Source organism: Elgaria multicarinata, chromosome 1 (genome assembly GCF_023053635.1).
Source record: "Elgaria multicarinata webbii isolate HBS135686 ecotype San Diego chromosome 1, rElgMul1.1.pri, whole genome shotgun sequence".
Taxonomy (NCBI): Eukaryota; Metazoa; Chordata; class Lepidosauria; order Squamata; family Anguidae; genus Elgaria; species Elgaria multicarinata.
This window is the reverse complement of record NC_086171.1, coordinates 163,247,895-163,262,063: the sequence shown is the minus strand read 5'-3', so window position 1 is coordinate 163,262,063 and position 14,169 is coordinate 163,247,895. Positions and strand designations below refer to the sequence as shown.

The following is a 14,169-nucleotide window of genomic DNA, read 5'->3' as shown; positions in this document are numbered from 1 at the left end:
TACTTTTTTTCCGGGGGGGGGGGGGGCGGTTGGTGCTTCAGGAGAATATAAATGGGGTCATATTTTTAAATTATTTTCCTGTTCTTTCACAAGTGTGCAAAAGCACACTTTCACCTGTCCAATCTATGTAGTCTTGCTTTGTGAAAATCCAAGTGTACTGTTGGTCCATCAAGTGACGAGTTCCTCCAAGCAGCAATGCCCTAAATCCAGGGAACTGGGCACAGTTGAGGCATGAGGGTTTTGCAGGTGAGAAACCAGCACCAACTGTACATCATTGCCATGAAGTAAAAGGTATCAAAACTTTGCACTCAAACACACCCACACAGAACAGCTGTGAGAAGAAAAAGCCAAGACAAAGTGGTAGGAATGCAGAAAATATTTGCAGACTGGAGGAACTGCTAAAGTAAGCAAACGGAAGGCAAGGATCAGGGTGGGTGGGGAGAGACAAGGAACTAAAAGTACAGTCTGCTCACCAAGCGTGAATGCCAAGACCAAAATATGCAGAGGAAGTGGCTATTGCCAAGGATCCAGGTATGTGTGCTGGGTGATTTCAAGTATTATCTAACTGTAATGGGATTTATTTATTTATTTATTTATTTATTTATTTATTTATTTGTTTATTTAAGCCGGTGCTCTCTAGATGTGTTAGATTATAACTCCCAGCACTGGCCAGGATGGCTATGAATGCTGGGAATTGCAGTCCAACACATCTGGAGGGCATCAGATTGGGGAAAGCTGTTTTTTTAAAAAAAAAAAAAATCAGCCAGTGAAATGTATCTAGCCTATATGTAGGATGCCATTCTGTGGGTGAATGGGCTGAGTTCGCTGGGCTAATTTAATCTAGTTCTGAAGTTTAGCTACCATCCACTTCGCAGAAAGCATAATCAAATGTTACACTCAAGACTTTACAGAGCCCTCTTTGAAACACTTATTTTCTTGAGAAACAACAAGGATTCTGTAGCCCTTTAAAGTCTAACTTCATGCTTTTTACATGAAGCATTTATTGTGTGTTGATCATTCCTTACTCACAGTTGTTTACAAGTTCTTTGGATGATAACATTATCCTCTGCTTTTGCTTTTGTTTTTTAAGAGAGCTTTCCCTAGTTTTTTTAGAGCAGGGGAAATGTAGTATTATTTCTGAAAGAGAAAGAAAAGGTATTTTCCTTCTTGTGTAATTGAAATATTCTGCTATAGCACAGTGCCACCTACAGGTTATGTAGTGGTAAACTAGGAAAGGAAAAGCTCTTTGTGTAGAGCTCACATCTCAATTCTGTGATGAAACCAAAAGTAGTTACAGCTATTAACGGCCTTGTGTACAAAAGCTCAAACAATCCATGAAAGCTTATGCCAGAATCAATTTGTTATCTTTTAAAATGCCACAGATTTTGGTTGTTTTTTCTGGGATAGACTAACACTGCTACCCTGCTGGGAATTGTTTTCTTGAGGAGCTGAGTTAATGGATAGCAAAACTAAAGTTAGCTGTCTTGGGCCACTTCCACTTTTTAAGACCACATTTGCAGAATTTTCAGGGGCTCCAGATGTTGACGTCTTCCAGCCGTAACCCTCCCCATGTTTTTCCACTGCTTCTTCTATCTTTTCTCTTAGCACAGAAAATCTGTCAGCAAAAAGATGGAATACCTGCACAATACCTTTTAATTAATAGTGCTAGGAGCCTTCTGTCTGGATGCACTGTTGTTCTATAAGGAAAAGCCTCCAAAACACACAGTTGGGCAATAGCTTTATTAGGACTAAACAAAATGTCACAGAAGAATGCTTTTGGGCATTCTAATGTCACTCTGGTTTCAATTTCTAGAGGATAGATGTTTTTTGTGTTGCAGCAAAAGCAACCAAGGGCCTTACAATCAATACACCTTAAAGACTAACACATTTATTGGGACATAAATGTAAATAATATAAATAATAAATTTGTTATGGCCAGTCCAGTTCAGCAGAGACAGAAAGTGTTTATTCTCAGTTGCAAATGTATATATACACATGGGTGGAAGGGTAGGGGAGTGTAAGCAGTGAGGGAAGAGGGAAATGAAATGCAAAAAGCACAGTGAAAATTCAATTAGCACTTGAAAGTATGTAAAAAGAAAAGAAAATGCAATTGGATTAGTTGTAAGTCATAGGGTGCTATTGCAGCAGCCTTGTGTAATTCATGGCATTTCTACATATCAGGATCTTCTACCTGGACTGTGATGCTCTCTGTCTCCTGTGTAAACATAGCAAAATATGATTGCTGGTTTACAAAAAGGCCTACCGATCACCATCAACTCCATGTACACAATCTGGATCTTTATTTGCATGCAGAAATTTGCAAGCTACCTGGGAAATCAATGGGTCTTCAGTGAGCACCAGCAATGTTGGACATGCACGGCTTATGGTTGGCATTCAGAGCCTAACTTCAAGATTTCCTCTCCTGAATCTGCTGATGCCCACATTTTCAGTGAGAGCTTTTGCTCATATATTACTTAACCCATAATAAGGAGCAACAGAAGTTCCTCTTCTATGTCCTTTGTGCCTAGTAAAGCAAAAGATCTGCCCTTGTGCAATACCGTCTTCTCATTTTTAGTTGGGAACTTTTCTTTCTTGATCTGCCAGACAGAGATGGAGAAAGTTGTACATCTCATCTTCCTGGTCTCCTTCTCAGGTATGAAATTAAAAGTCTTTCCATGTTAGCTGGAATCATGATTAACTGGTTATAGGAGTATATTATTGTCCTATATATAGCACAAATGGGTCTAATAAGGACTGTATTATATGGATACACAAAGCTGAAGACAAGGCACAGCTGAGCCTACTAAAAAGCAATCCATCTGCATATTTTTATTTTACTAAACTAATTTTTATTTGGCTAAGCAGCTCTAGTTCATCTTGCTTACTTCTGTTGTTTGCTCATGGCACTCTGTAAATTGCATGAAACAGGATTATCGCCTTAGGATATTGTGTATTTAAACTTATGTCTCAGTACAAAGGATTGAGTTAAATGACCATTGGGGCCAGATCTACACCAAGCAGGATATAACACTTTGAAAATGGTATATGTAGTGTGCCCTGGGCCTGAACAGTTGTCAAAACTGTTATAAACCATTATAAAGCAGTAGTGTAGATCCTGCCTGGGTCTTCTCTAGTTGTACAGAGCGAAAATCCCATAAGTCTGTGTAAGAGGCAAGGCTATGGAAACTCGAACTATGACAATCCAAAAGCACTGCAGTCCTTGGTGTTTCTCTGGGCCAGTTCACATATACATGATTTATTATTACTGCTTTTATTATAATTCAGTGTATAACCTACTCTAATTTCCATAGGCTCAGAGCAGCTTACAACAGTTTTTCTCAGTGTTAATGGTGCTGTTCCCAAGGGGCTCAAAAACTAGGGAATGTTTTGGAGGATAAAAGAACGCCAATAAAATAAAATGGACAGTTTAAACATAAAATCTGCTTTAATTAATAAACAAGCAAATCATACTACGACATAAATACTCAGCCCCAAAAGCCACCCAAAGGAAAATGCTTTTTGCATGTTAAATGCTTACCTGTTAAATTGGTGCTGCAGAAGAAGCTGGGCTGGGTGAGGAGCAGAGCTCAGGTGTGGGTGTGGGTGTGGGTGTGATGGTTTTTCTGGAGTTCTGCCCAGGAGATGGACAGAGATGCACATTCACCTCTTCTTGACTATAGTCTCAGATCATGATTTGCAATGTGAGAATGCTCTATCACAGATTAAATACCATGGAGAGAATTTTTATATTGACTAAATTCGCATGCCAATCACCAGGGGCGGAGGATTTGTCATCCTGCATCTAGGTATCTCCTCTCTATTTATTCAGGACACACAACAGTAAGCTTGAGACATGTATATGGTGGCCACTTATACATGGCCAAAAAAGAGGAAATGCACCACCCCAAAAGAGGTCAAAAGATTTGCATAAATTTGCATATGATGATGTATGTGTCCAATTTAGAAATAATTACTATAATTTAAATAGAAATACAATACGTCTCACTATACTGGGAAGGTGTGTGCCCAGGTGACATGTCTGCTTACTCAGCCTGCTTTCCAGGTGCTGTTGACAGGCAATTTCAAGGCTCCTGTTCTCCCTAACTATAGTTCTTTATCATTAGACCAGACTTGGACCAGGCAGCCCCTCAAATAGGGAACTGTCCTTGGTGAAACAGGATACATGGAGTCCCTACACATGTGAGTCACACCGGTTCCAATATTGCAATCTGGTCACCTCTCAATACAAAAGTGGAAGATTGGAACACAACCCTTCTCTCTTTCTTAGAAGCATACGCGACTGAGAATGTTGCACTGCTGTACGGCATTGAAGGGGAATCCATCACCATCAACTGCACCTACCGCCCCAAGGAGAACCAGTGGAGAGAGAAGAGTTGGTGCAAGCACATCAGTACAACGGAGTGTCAACATGTTGTCAGTGCCCGCCGTTTTTGGATGCCCTTCCTCAAGAGGAAGAACGGCACCACAGCCATCGCCGACAACATCCAGGATGGGATCCTCACGGTGACCATTAACCCACTCCACAAGCAGGATGCTGGTGTGTATCAGTGCAAGACAGAATTCTTGGGGGTTGTGAACACCCTGCAGACGGTGAAGCTGAAAGTTCTGTCAGGTAGGTCCCTAGACCTAAAGTTCTGATAGGCCTAATTCCTAGGGCTAAAGCAGCTTTTGTGATTCAACGCTATAGTCCTGGTAAAGACCTTAGCTTCACTGTACAAAAACTATGATGAAAAGCAACCACTGTCCTCAACATCTTGCACAAGTCAAAGGAGACAAGAAAGAGCTCCTTTTCCTTCTTGAATAGACTCCCCACCTCCACTCCATTTCAACAGAAATAGAAAATTTAGGCCAAAGATCAATATGTTTAAGGCTGCAATCCTAGACACACATGGTAGGGAGCTCCAGTAAAAATATTGAGACTTATTTCTGAATCGACATATCTAGGATTGCGCTTTTAGTCCCAATCCTACAAGTAATATCCTTCATTTTTCTATTAGTGCTGCAACAGCCTTTTCTTCATCATTGCTGTAATCTGATTGGTTTGGCCAGCTAAATTGCTGTGTTTCTGCCCCCAGACCTATGGGAGACCAAGACACCAGAGGAGCCTAGAGCAGTACACAGCATCTCCAGGTAAATCTATACATAGGTATAGTATGTACAACTTAGTCATGGTAGCTCTATATTATCTTAATGTTTAAAGGCATTATGAATACTAGTTGCTAAAGCAGGGCTGGCTGAAGATGTTTTGTTGCCTGATGCAAAGGGCAAAACACTGACCACTGGCAGCTGAATCTTTATTCAACATAGGTGATGGGCTAGCTTCTTCCTCTGCACCTGAGGGCAGCAGATTAGGGTGAGCACCCAGCACACACAGCTCTGTCCTCCCAACATCTCACTGCTGCTACCCACCCTTCACCATCTGCTGCCTGAGGCGTCTGCCCCACTTTGCCTAATGACAGTGCTGGCCCTGTGCTAAGGGCAAACAATGGGTGAGAAGGCTATTGCCTGCAAGTCCTGCTTGTATGCTTCGTGGAAGCATCTGACTGACCACTGTTGGAAGCTGAATGCTGGACTAGATATAGGCCCTGTGTGCAGAGTTGTGGTGATGAAAAGTAGCACTATCACAATGGAAGGCTGTCATGTGATGGGGCCTTCAGTTCTCGGTCATTCACTGCAGACCAAGTCCAAGAGCAACAAGCACATCCCTACCATTGGGCAGCTTTGCATAACTAAAGCTGAGGCTTTTGCTGAGCCATGTTGAGACACACAACGGCTTCCTGCACACTCAAGAGTGTGAAAAGGCACCAAGAAAAGGCAGGTGCACATACAGATGGATGCACACACAAAGGCAGGATCTACACTACTGCTTTAAAATGGTTTATAACAGTAGTGACAACTCTTGGGGCCCAGGACATACTCCATATACATTTTTCAAACCGTTTTCAGAGTGTCATGTCCTGCTTGGTGTAGATCTGGCCAGAGTCAAAGCTTTAGGAAGCTAGAAAAGCAGACTGCAACCCTCACCCTACTAGGCCTGTTTAAGATGTAGAATGGTGAAGAACCATTATAGGGTGAAGCACCCAAAGCAGCTAGATTGCAAGGAATAGAGAGCAAACTTAAAATGAGAGAGAGATGAAACACCATTTAAAAGTTCAATGGAACAAAACCGTTTTTTACTGCCCCTCTGAAGGAGTATGCCAATCTAACCTCCCTGGGGAGGGAATTCCATAACTGGGGTGCCACTACAGAAAAGGCCCTGGATCTTCCCCTCATGTCCTAAGAAATTATTCTAATCCTCCTGTGATCACAGAATGGGCAGGTAGGAGGGGGAAGTGGATCCCATTCCCCACCACCGTTGTCCTGCTCAAACTGGTTTTTGGGGAGACATTTTTCTCCCAGAAGGAGTTGCTTCCAGATGTAGAGCCCCATAAAGAGGGGGAAAGGAGCCTTTAAAATAGCAGTTTCAGCTGTGTGGGTGGGGTAAGAGGTGGGTGGGGGTGGGGTAAGGGGGAGCTCCCTGCCAATTTTGCAACCTGATCCCGGCTCTTGGGTCTGATGCCATCATGTCTAGGTTTGGCCTTTAGATAGCAGACTGCCTCCAGTCTCTCTAGGAAGGCTTTCCTCCCTCTATTAGGCTTCCATGTGGAATGCAAACTCTTGGCAGCGAAAAGGAGAGGATTTTATTCCTGCCAAAAGCTGTGTTAAACAAATACAACTTGACAGGAGAAACATTTTCAGAACACAATGAACTGTGAAGGCAGGGGAAAGCGCCTCATTAATCTAACCAAGCTCAAAAAACTTAATTTCCCTCCTCCAAACAATTCTGAGAGCCTCTGCTCCATATCCCATTTCCCTCTGCCTCAGGGAGCTCAAGAGTTGTCATCCAGGTAGTGTCCCATCCAGACACTGGGCAGGCTCACGTCATCTTAGCTTCAGCAAAGTCGCTACCTCATGTCCCTCTACCTTCACACCATGCCCTAGGCTAAGGAGAAAAGCCTGTAACTGGCTAAAGGTTGGGGGAAACACGCATTGCCACTGCCATCATCTGAAACCCACACATCAGAGGAGGATCAAGGAGAAGGCGTACCCCAAGCTGCATACCTGCTCCTTGAAGGGGAGCGTAACCCCATGAAGGACCGTTCATGCATGATCTGCAATACTTCAACACCTCCATTTGGTCGGATTCTGTGTCCATTTTTCAGGGCCAGCCCTACCATTCAGCAGACTGAGGTGACCACGCCAAGCTACCCTGGTGCCCTTAGGTCCAATGGAGGATACGGTTATGTCACCAGTGTTGAAATAAGAGTCAACTGTCACTCTGGTCAGCTTTTTTTGTACATAGAATCAAGGGGGGATGGGGACACACCTTCCTGGCCTTTGCCTCAGGGAGCAAAACATTTACAGCCAGGCCTGCCATTAATTATCCCTCACCCTACACCATATCTGCATTCAGGCATCGATCAAAGGGCTCCTTAAATATAAAACAAGCAGGGAGTTTCCAGAGTTAAACCTCGAGTTGAGTGGTTTCAGCATATAGATGGCACTGCATTCCATAACTTCAGACATTCTTACCCAACAGTTGCATGTAAAATACAGACAGACTGAATCCTTGGGGCACCTCATAGTTCATTTCCCATATGATGGAGCATGTCCCCCAGTGCCGGCTTCTGTTACCACCCAGCCAGATAGATGCTTCCAACATCCATGAGCCCACAACTCCACTGGAGGGTTTTGCGGGAGTCCAATGTGGCCTCCCAGCCCTCTGCAATTGCCTACCCCTGTTAGGATTGGGGAAGAGTGTGAATATTCCCCCACCCAGAGGAGGCTGGTGGCTCCGGTTTCGGTGGAGATGTAAATCCATTCTGGGTTTTAGTTAGAATCAACCAGAACTCTAAAGGAGCTATTGAAGGTGCTGAACTCTATCCCCAAATTATATTCAGCACTTTGGATAGTTCCTTTAGGGTTCTGGCTGGTTCTAACTGAAATCCGATAATGAATGAGAGACTAGCTCTGGTGCTGTTGAAAATGGTTAAAATCTTTAATAATTCTTATCTGTATGCAAAATACTTGACATTTCGGATTAGTTGTAATCCTTCCTCAGGAGCTACAATTAATGAAATTAATACAGTTTAAAATATATTTGCAAAAACAAACAGACATAGAACACAACACCTTTATCAATCCAAACATTTAAACTGAGATTTGTTGCTTATATAATCAAGATTTGAATTTTTTAAAATTTGCAGCAAATGGTTTTTGTTTGGGTATTAAACTTTGTCTACAGAAATTATCATATGGAAATTCTAACAAGGTGTGAATTGTGACGCCTCCCAGAGGATTATTTTGTTTAAGTATATATACACAGCAATTTCTACTGGCCTATGCTGGAAATAGTACAGCAAACTACGTATCAAACACATTATTTGGTTCATAGGAACTGACCTGATGCTGAAGACAGGCTGCTTAAACACCTGTTCCTGTATATTAGAGATTCCCCGGAACCCTTTTCTCGAACTGAAATCCAGCATGGATTCACAGCACCACCGAAATCAGAGCCACCGAAATCTTCATTGGCTCCCAATTCACTCCAGAATCCAATATAAACTTCTCCTGTTGACCTTCAAAGCTTTTCACGGTCTAGCTCCTGCCTATCTCTCCTCTCTCATCTCACACTATTCCCCCGCTCGTGCTCTCCGCTCCTCTGATGCCATGTTTCTCGCCTGCCCAAGGACCTCCACTTCCCTTACTCGGCTTCATCCTTTTTCTTCTGCTGCCCCTTACACCTGGAACGCTCTTCCAGAACACTTGAGAACTACAAACTCAATCACAGCTTTTAAAACTCAGCTAAAAACTTTTCTTTTCCCTATAGCTTTTAAATATTGAGTTTGTTCTGACTCTATACTGTTAGCTTCACCCTACCCGGTGCCTGTTTACACTTCCCTGTGCCTGTTTGCATTCTCTTTCCCTCCTTATTGTTTACTGCAACTTTATTAGATTGTAAGCCTATGCGGCAGGGTCTTGCTATTTACTGTGTAATCTGTACAGCACCATGTACATTGATGGTGCTATATAAATAAATAATAATAATAATAATAATAATAACAACAGAGCCACCAGCTTCCACTGTCCTTGTAATATAGGTTAATTCATATCTTACACAGCCTTAGAGATGACAAGATGCAGAGCTTGTGAAAAGCCAATGAGGCAAGCCCATTTTTGTAACAAGAGCAGCAAACCACCACCTCTAACATCACCACCACCTCCTCCTCCTCACGAGTCCATGCATCCAAGCTTGGAAACGGCATTTCTGACTAGTAGGAAACTGACATCTTCAACTGGGAATTCCAGGAAAGGAACAGCAGTCTGGCCAGAATTCACAAAGTTCCCTTGTTGTGGGCATGGCAGATACTCACAGATTGTGGTAGACAAAATTAATTCAAGGAAATGCCGCATCGATATACAAACTAGGACTGGCCATTTTGCAGGCTGCCCCAAATGGAGTTTAGGCACTGTAAAAGGCAGTGGCTGTGTCAAGCAAACTTAAGATTGCCACAAGGGCCCTTATTGAAAATGGTTTCTCCCCACTACCACCATCACCTTTATTACAAATGTTTTCCTAGGAAATTACCTGCTTCATATCACATGGTATTTGTGTCTTTCCAAAGCACCCCATCGTATGAAGAAGGCACTCTCTACTTCCTTGTGGCTGGATTCCTGGGTTTCAAACTCCTGGTTGCTGTAGTCATCTTAATTATTGCCAAGAGCAAGAAGAGCAGAACGACAGGGGATGAGAGCAGAGGAGAAAATGGGCATCAGCTCCTCCCAATTACAGGTGATATCGTAAGAAAACCCCTGCTGGATCAGACCAAAGGCCTGTTTCTGTTCTTCCAGCGGCCAACCAGATGCCCATGGGATGCCTACAAGCAGGACGTGAAGGCAGGATCTACACAACTGCTTTAAAGCGCTTTATAACAGTTTTGACAACTGTTGGGGCCCAGGACACACTCCATATACAGTTGTCAAAACTGTTATACAGTGCTTTAAAGCAGTAATGTATATCCGGCCCAGGGCAATAAGCACCCTCCAGCTCATGTTCCCCAGCAACTGGCATTCGGCAGCATGTTGCCTCTGATACTCGCGATAAGATGGCTGGGAGCCATTGATTGCTTTATCCATCCTGAATTTGTCTACTCGCCTTCTAAAACCATCCAAACTGGTGGCCCTCACTATTCTATACTTTAACGACGTGCCATGTGAAGAAGCACTGACAGCAAGGCTGTTGCAGAAGTCTTTTATGTCCTTCTTTTACGGGTTTTATTTTATTTTTGTTTTTGGAAGAATGGGGAAGGGCTGGCTTCATAGCTTGCACCAACCTAATAGAACAGGGTATCCATATGCAAATGGAGACTGCATCTCAGATCCCCATGTAGCATCAAAGAGCAGGAGCATGTAAGCGCAAGGAGCCAAAAATGGCAAGTGTAGTATACTGGAAGCTGGTGGCTCCAATCTCGGTGGGACTTTGAATCCATTCTGGGTTTCAGTCAGAACCAGCCAGAACTCTAAAGGTTCTGTCCAAGGTGCCATGGATAGCTCTTCCACTGGTGTAGTATGAAAGCCCAAATATGAATGTTGCTTGCAGCATAGTGACTGTTCCTTGAATTACATTTCCCTGGGCAGCCACATAGAGCCAAATGACATAGTACACTACTCGTTTAGTGCAGCCTTCCCCCATCAGGGCTATGCATGCTTACACTAGAATATCTAGAAAGCTAACCTTCAGCTACATGCGATTAGCATAATGTGTACGTTGGCTCTTAGTCTTCTTGTATGGCTGGTTCTGGTTCTAAAACTGACCTTCATGCAGCCCAGAATCTCTTGTGACATCAGAGGATGCTGGGGGGCATTTTCAGTTACCGTGGGGAGCTGACCACACTGGAAACAGTACAAGAACTTAGACTTGTCTATTGCTTCCAAAAAGATTGGTACCCTTTGAATTGTGCCTCTCCAAGAAGCTGTCTATTCTGCTTGCGTTTTTGAGCCAGCTTTGACTGAGAATGTACACCCAATTAAAAAATCATGGCTTTTCCCAATGAATCCTGGTAACTGGAGTTTCATGCTGGGATGTTAGAGACCCCTAAAATTCTAGCAATGATGCCTAGTTGTGCTTTCTGGATAATTTCCCTGGCATTATGAACTCAGACATTTAAATAATGAGTCAGGGATCAGGATGTTAAAATTAAGCAATGGGCTTGCAAATCACAAATTCTTCAAATGGTACATTTGGGGAAGTGTCATCTTTTGTTTCTGAGCTTTTAGGATACATTGCGGTTTAATGTTTCAAGCTTTTCTCCATATGCATAAACTTCTTTTTTAAAAACAAAAGCCTAGTAAGCTAGTGTATATTCCTAAAGAGAACCTTATGTGATAGTGGTGGTCATAGGTTTTATTTGTCTTCCTGCTTCATTTCATTTTATAACTCATATGCCTATTCCTGCTTCCAGCATAACCGGAAATGGTTGTCATAACGGGACGTGATGGAAGGAAGGCGAAGAACAAGTAAGAATTCACAGATAGGTGCATGGAAGTGTCTCCAACAGACAGGATGAGAAGGAACTGCTTGCTTTATCCTGTGCCCTATGCCCAATGCAAAGACTGCTGCAGTTTCGCTTGTAAAGCCAGACTTTGCCAGCTAGACAAACCAAAACCGCTTTGCTATAGAGACTGTCAAATGGTTGCTCCATGCTGAGGCACTTTTAACTATACAGTATCATGGGAACAAACCATTAAAAATGTAGCTCTCTCTCTCTCTCTTTCTCTCAGCTCTTTTTGTTGCAAAGTGCAATTGTGTAGACAAATGCTACAAAGGTTGTAACAAAATGTACATAATTACAAGATTTCAAAATAAAGATAATAAAGACGAACTTCATTATGATCAGTTAATAGTTCCTTTCTGGGTAGACTGACTGTAGGTGCTTTTATTGCGCTATCTCCCTGCCTCGTTCATAGAATTTTACGGTGGGAGGGGACATCTCCTGTCTTTTCTCCTGTCATAAAAATATTCTATTAAGGGAAAAATAGAAATGCTGCACAATATCTGTTGCCAGTGGCACTAGAAGCCTTCTGCCTTGAAAGCACCCTCAGTTTTATTTAGAACCATGCCAATGACCCTTTGTGAATTCCTCTTACCACAACATGAATATGCACCGGAGTGGATTTTAAACCTCAGTACAACAATTATGTTTATACTTGCAAATTGTCCCAAAGGTAAATTCCATTTTAGATGTTTCAGATAATGACCTACATAATGGAAGAGGACATGCTATCAGTTGGTGGACATACATGTCCACTTCCAACATGTCCTTCCTTACACACACCATTGTGGGGAGTGCATGGATATCATTGTCTTTGGGTTTGTAATGATCACTCTGGCAGGAAAAGTAACTGATATCCTTCCATTGTTTGAAAATCCAAAAGCAGAAGAGTTTTGGGTTTTTTAAAAAATCTAATCCAATCTAGCCTAGTTAATGCTTTCAAAGCCTGTCTTTATTAATTTTCAGAAGTGTTCTAGCGGTGTATTCTGTCCTGCCAGAGGTTGGATAGCAAATGCTCTGAGCAAAGCATTTATTGCCCTGTGCATTTAAAATGATAGTTGCTGTCTTCCCCACTCCCCATTTCTTGAACCCCACACTTTCAGCAGCAGTGTGAAGGGTGGGACACTCTGCACTGCTGATTATCTTTGCATTCTGCTCCCCACCCTCACAGCTATTGGAAGTAAAGCTGATCAATGGTGGCTTAAGGCCCTCGGCCACTCAGGGCACAGTGCAAAACACCCAGGGCATGTATCCCCTTAGACCAAATCACTACACCATCTGGATCTGGGACACTGGAGTTTCAAACCAAAATGTGAATCAAAACTCAGTTATCCTTCAAAATGTGTACTTCTCCAAATTTTGCAATGGAATTCTCCAATCAACAAATCCACTAAAATGTGCATATTAGGAGAAAGTGTACTCAAAATGCATATGTTTGTGAAACTAACACTCAAAATGCATTATATTAGGAAACAGCTTGCAAAAAAAAGTATATTAGGCAAACTTGCATACAAAAATGCATGGATTAGGAGAAATGTGCATAAAATGTGCATAAATTGTTCATACAAACCTTTTTTTAAAAAAAGACTCTCTCCAAGTTTGGAACAAGTCAAAGATAAAATTGGAAAAATTCTCATCATTCAGGACAAACTGAACACTGAACTGAAAACTGGAAAAATGAGAAACTAAAACTGACATATTTGCCCATCCAAGGTTCCAAGACTTAAATTAAATAGGAGATATGTGGAATATTTACACAGGGTACATGGTTTGCCTATAGTTCGCACATATATAAATAACGTCTGATTACTATGGTTGCGAACTCTTACACCAGAATTAACTTAAATCTCCTGCTGAAGCTGGAGGAAATAATAAGTCTCTGCTCCTCTCTTGCCTGTCTCTTCATGTCCTTTGTCTCTGCACTCCCATCATCCACTCTCCTCCCTCACCTGATGTGGTAGCAGGTCTCCAGGTGTGCCACACAGCAGGAAGCTGGATGGCAGGACTGCAGAGCTGGAAGAGCTGCTGCCGCCTTCCCCCCCCCCCCGACCCCTTCCCCCCCCCGACCCCAGTTTCACTTGGAGATTGAAGGAGCAACTCTGATGGCTGAGGTAAAAAATGGCAGCCCAGATTTACCTCAGCAACTGCAATGGGAGAGATGTCAGGCTGTGTGTTTGACATATTCATGTGCCATTTACGTGCACATGCCCTAGAGGCAAAATGGATCCATCCCCAATCACACTGCAATCCTCTTTGTGTTCACTCAGAAGTGAGAGCAAGTGTGGCGTAGGGTTTAGAGTCCTGGACTGGGAATCGGGAGATCTGGGTTCCATTTATTTATTTATTTATTTATTTATTTATTTATTTATTTATTACATTTATATACCGCCCCATAGCTGAAGCTCTCTGGGCGGTTTACAAAAGTTAAAAACAGTGAACATTAAAAAGTATACAAAATTTAAAACCATCAAAAACATAAACAGTATAACAACGTCTAGTCCCCACTTGGCCATGAAAACCCACTGGGTGACTTTGGGCCAGTCAGACAGTCAGCCCA

At 42.5% G+C, this 14,169-nt stretch overlaps 1 protein-coding gene across 3 annotated transcripts; it reads left to right on the top strand.

The window, feature by feature from the left end:
* The first annotated feature begins 505 nt into the window (after positions 1–505).
* LOC134393986 (triggering receptor expressed on myeloid cells 2-like) lies at positions 506–11,833 on the top strand. 3 transcript variants are annotated; one of them, XM_063119081.1, is made up of 6 exons: positions 506–531; positions 2,605–2,653; positions 4,289–4,633; positions 5,097–5,151; positions 9,687–9,853; positions 11,523–11,833. In XM_063119081.1, the coding sequence occupies exons 2-6, from the start codon at positions 2,611–2,613 to the stop codon at positions 11,525–11,527; spliced, it is 615 nt and encodes a 204-aa protein (XP_062975151.1). In that variant the 5' UTR covers positions 506–531; positions 2,605–2,610; the 3' UTR covers positions 11,528–11,833. The 3 variants fall into 3 exon arrangements, with proteins under 3 accessions (XP_062975151.1, XP_062975143.1, XP_062975134.1); XM_063119073.1 differs by lacking the exon at positions 506–531 and having other exon boundaries at positions 2,452–2,653; positions 4,292–4,633; XM_063119064.1 differs by lacking the exon at positions 506–531 and having other exon boundaries at positions 2,452–2,653.
* The last annotated feature ends 2,336 nt before the right edge of the window (positions 11,834–14,169 follow it).

What these genes read in the sequence shown, in the direction of transcription:
- LOC134393986 (XM_063119064.1), top strand. Translation starts at nt 2,512, where the DNA reads ATGTCCTTTGTGCCTAGTAAAGCAAAAGATCTGCCCTTGTGCAATACC. An exon ending in CTTCCTGGTCTCCTTCTCAG is followed by an intron (nt 2,654 to 4,288) that starts GTATGAAATTAA and finishes TCTCTTTCTTAG; the next exon opens with AAGCATACGCGACTGAGAAT. An exon ending in GCAGTACACAGCATCTCCAG is followed by an intron (nt 5,152 to 9,686) that starts GTAAATCTATAC and finishes GTCTTTCCAAAG; the next exon opens with CACCCCATCGTATGAAGAAG.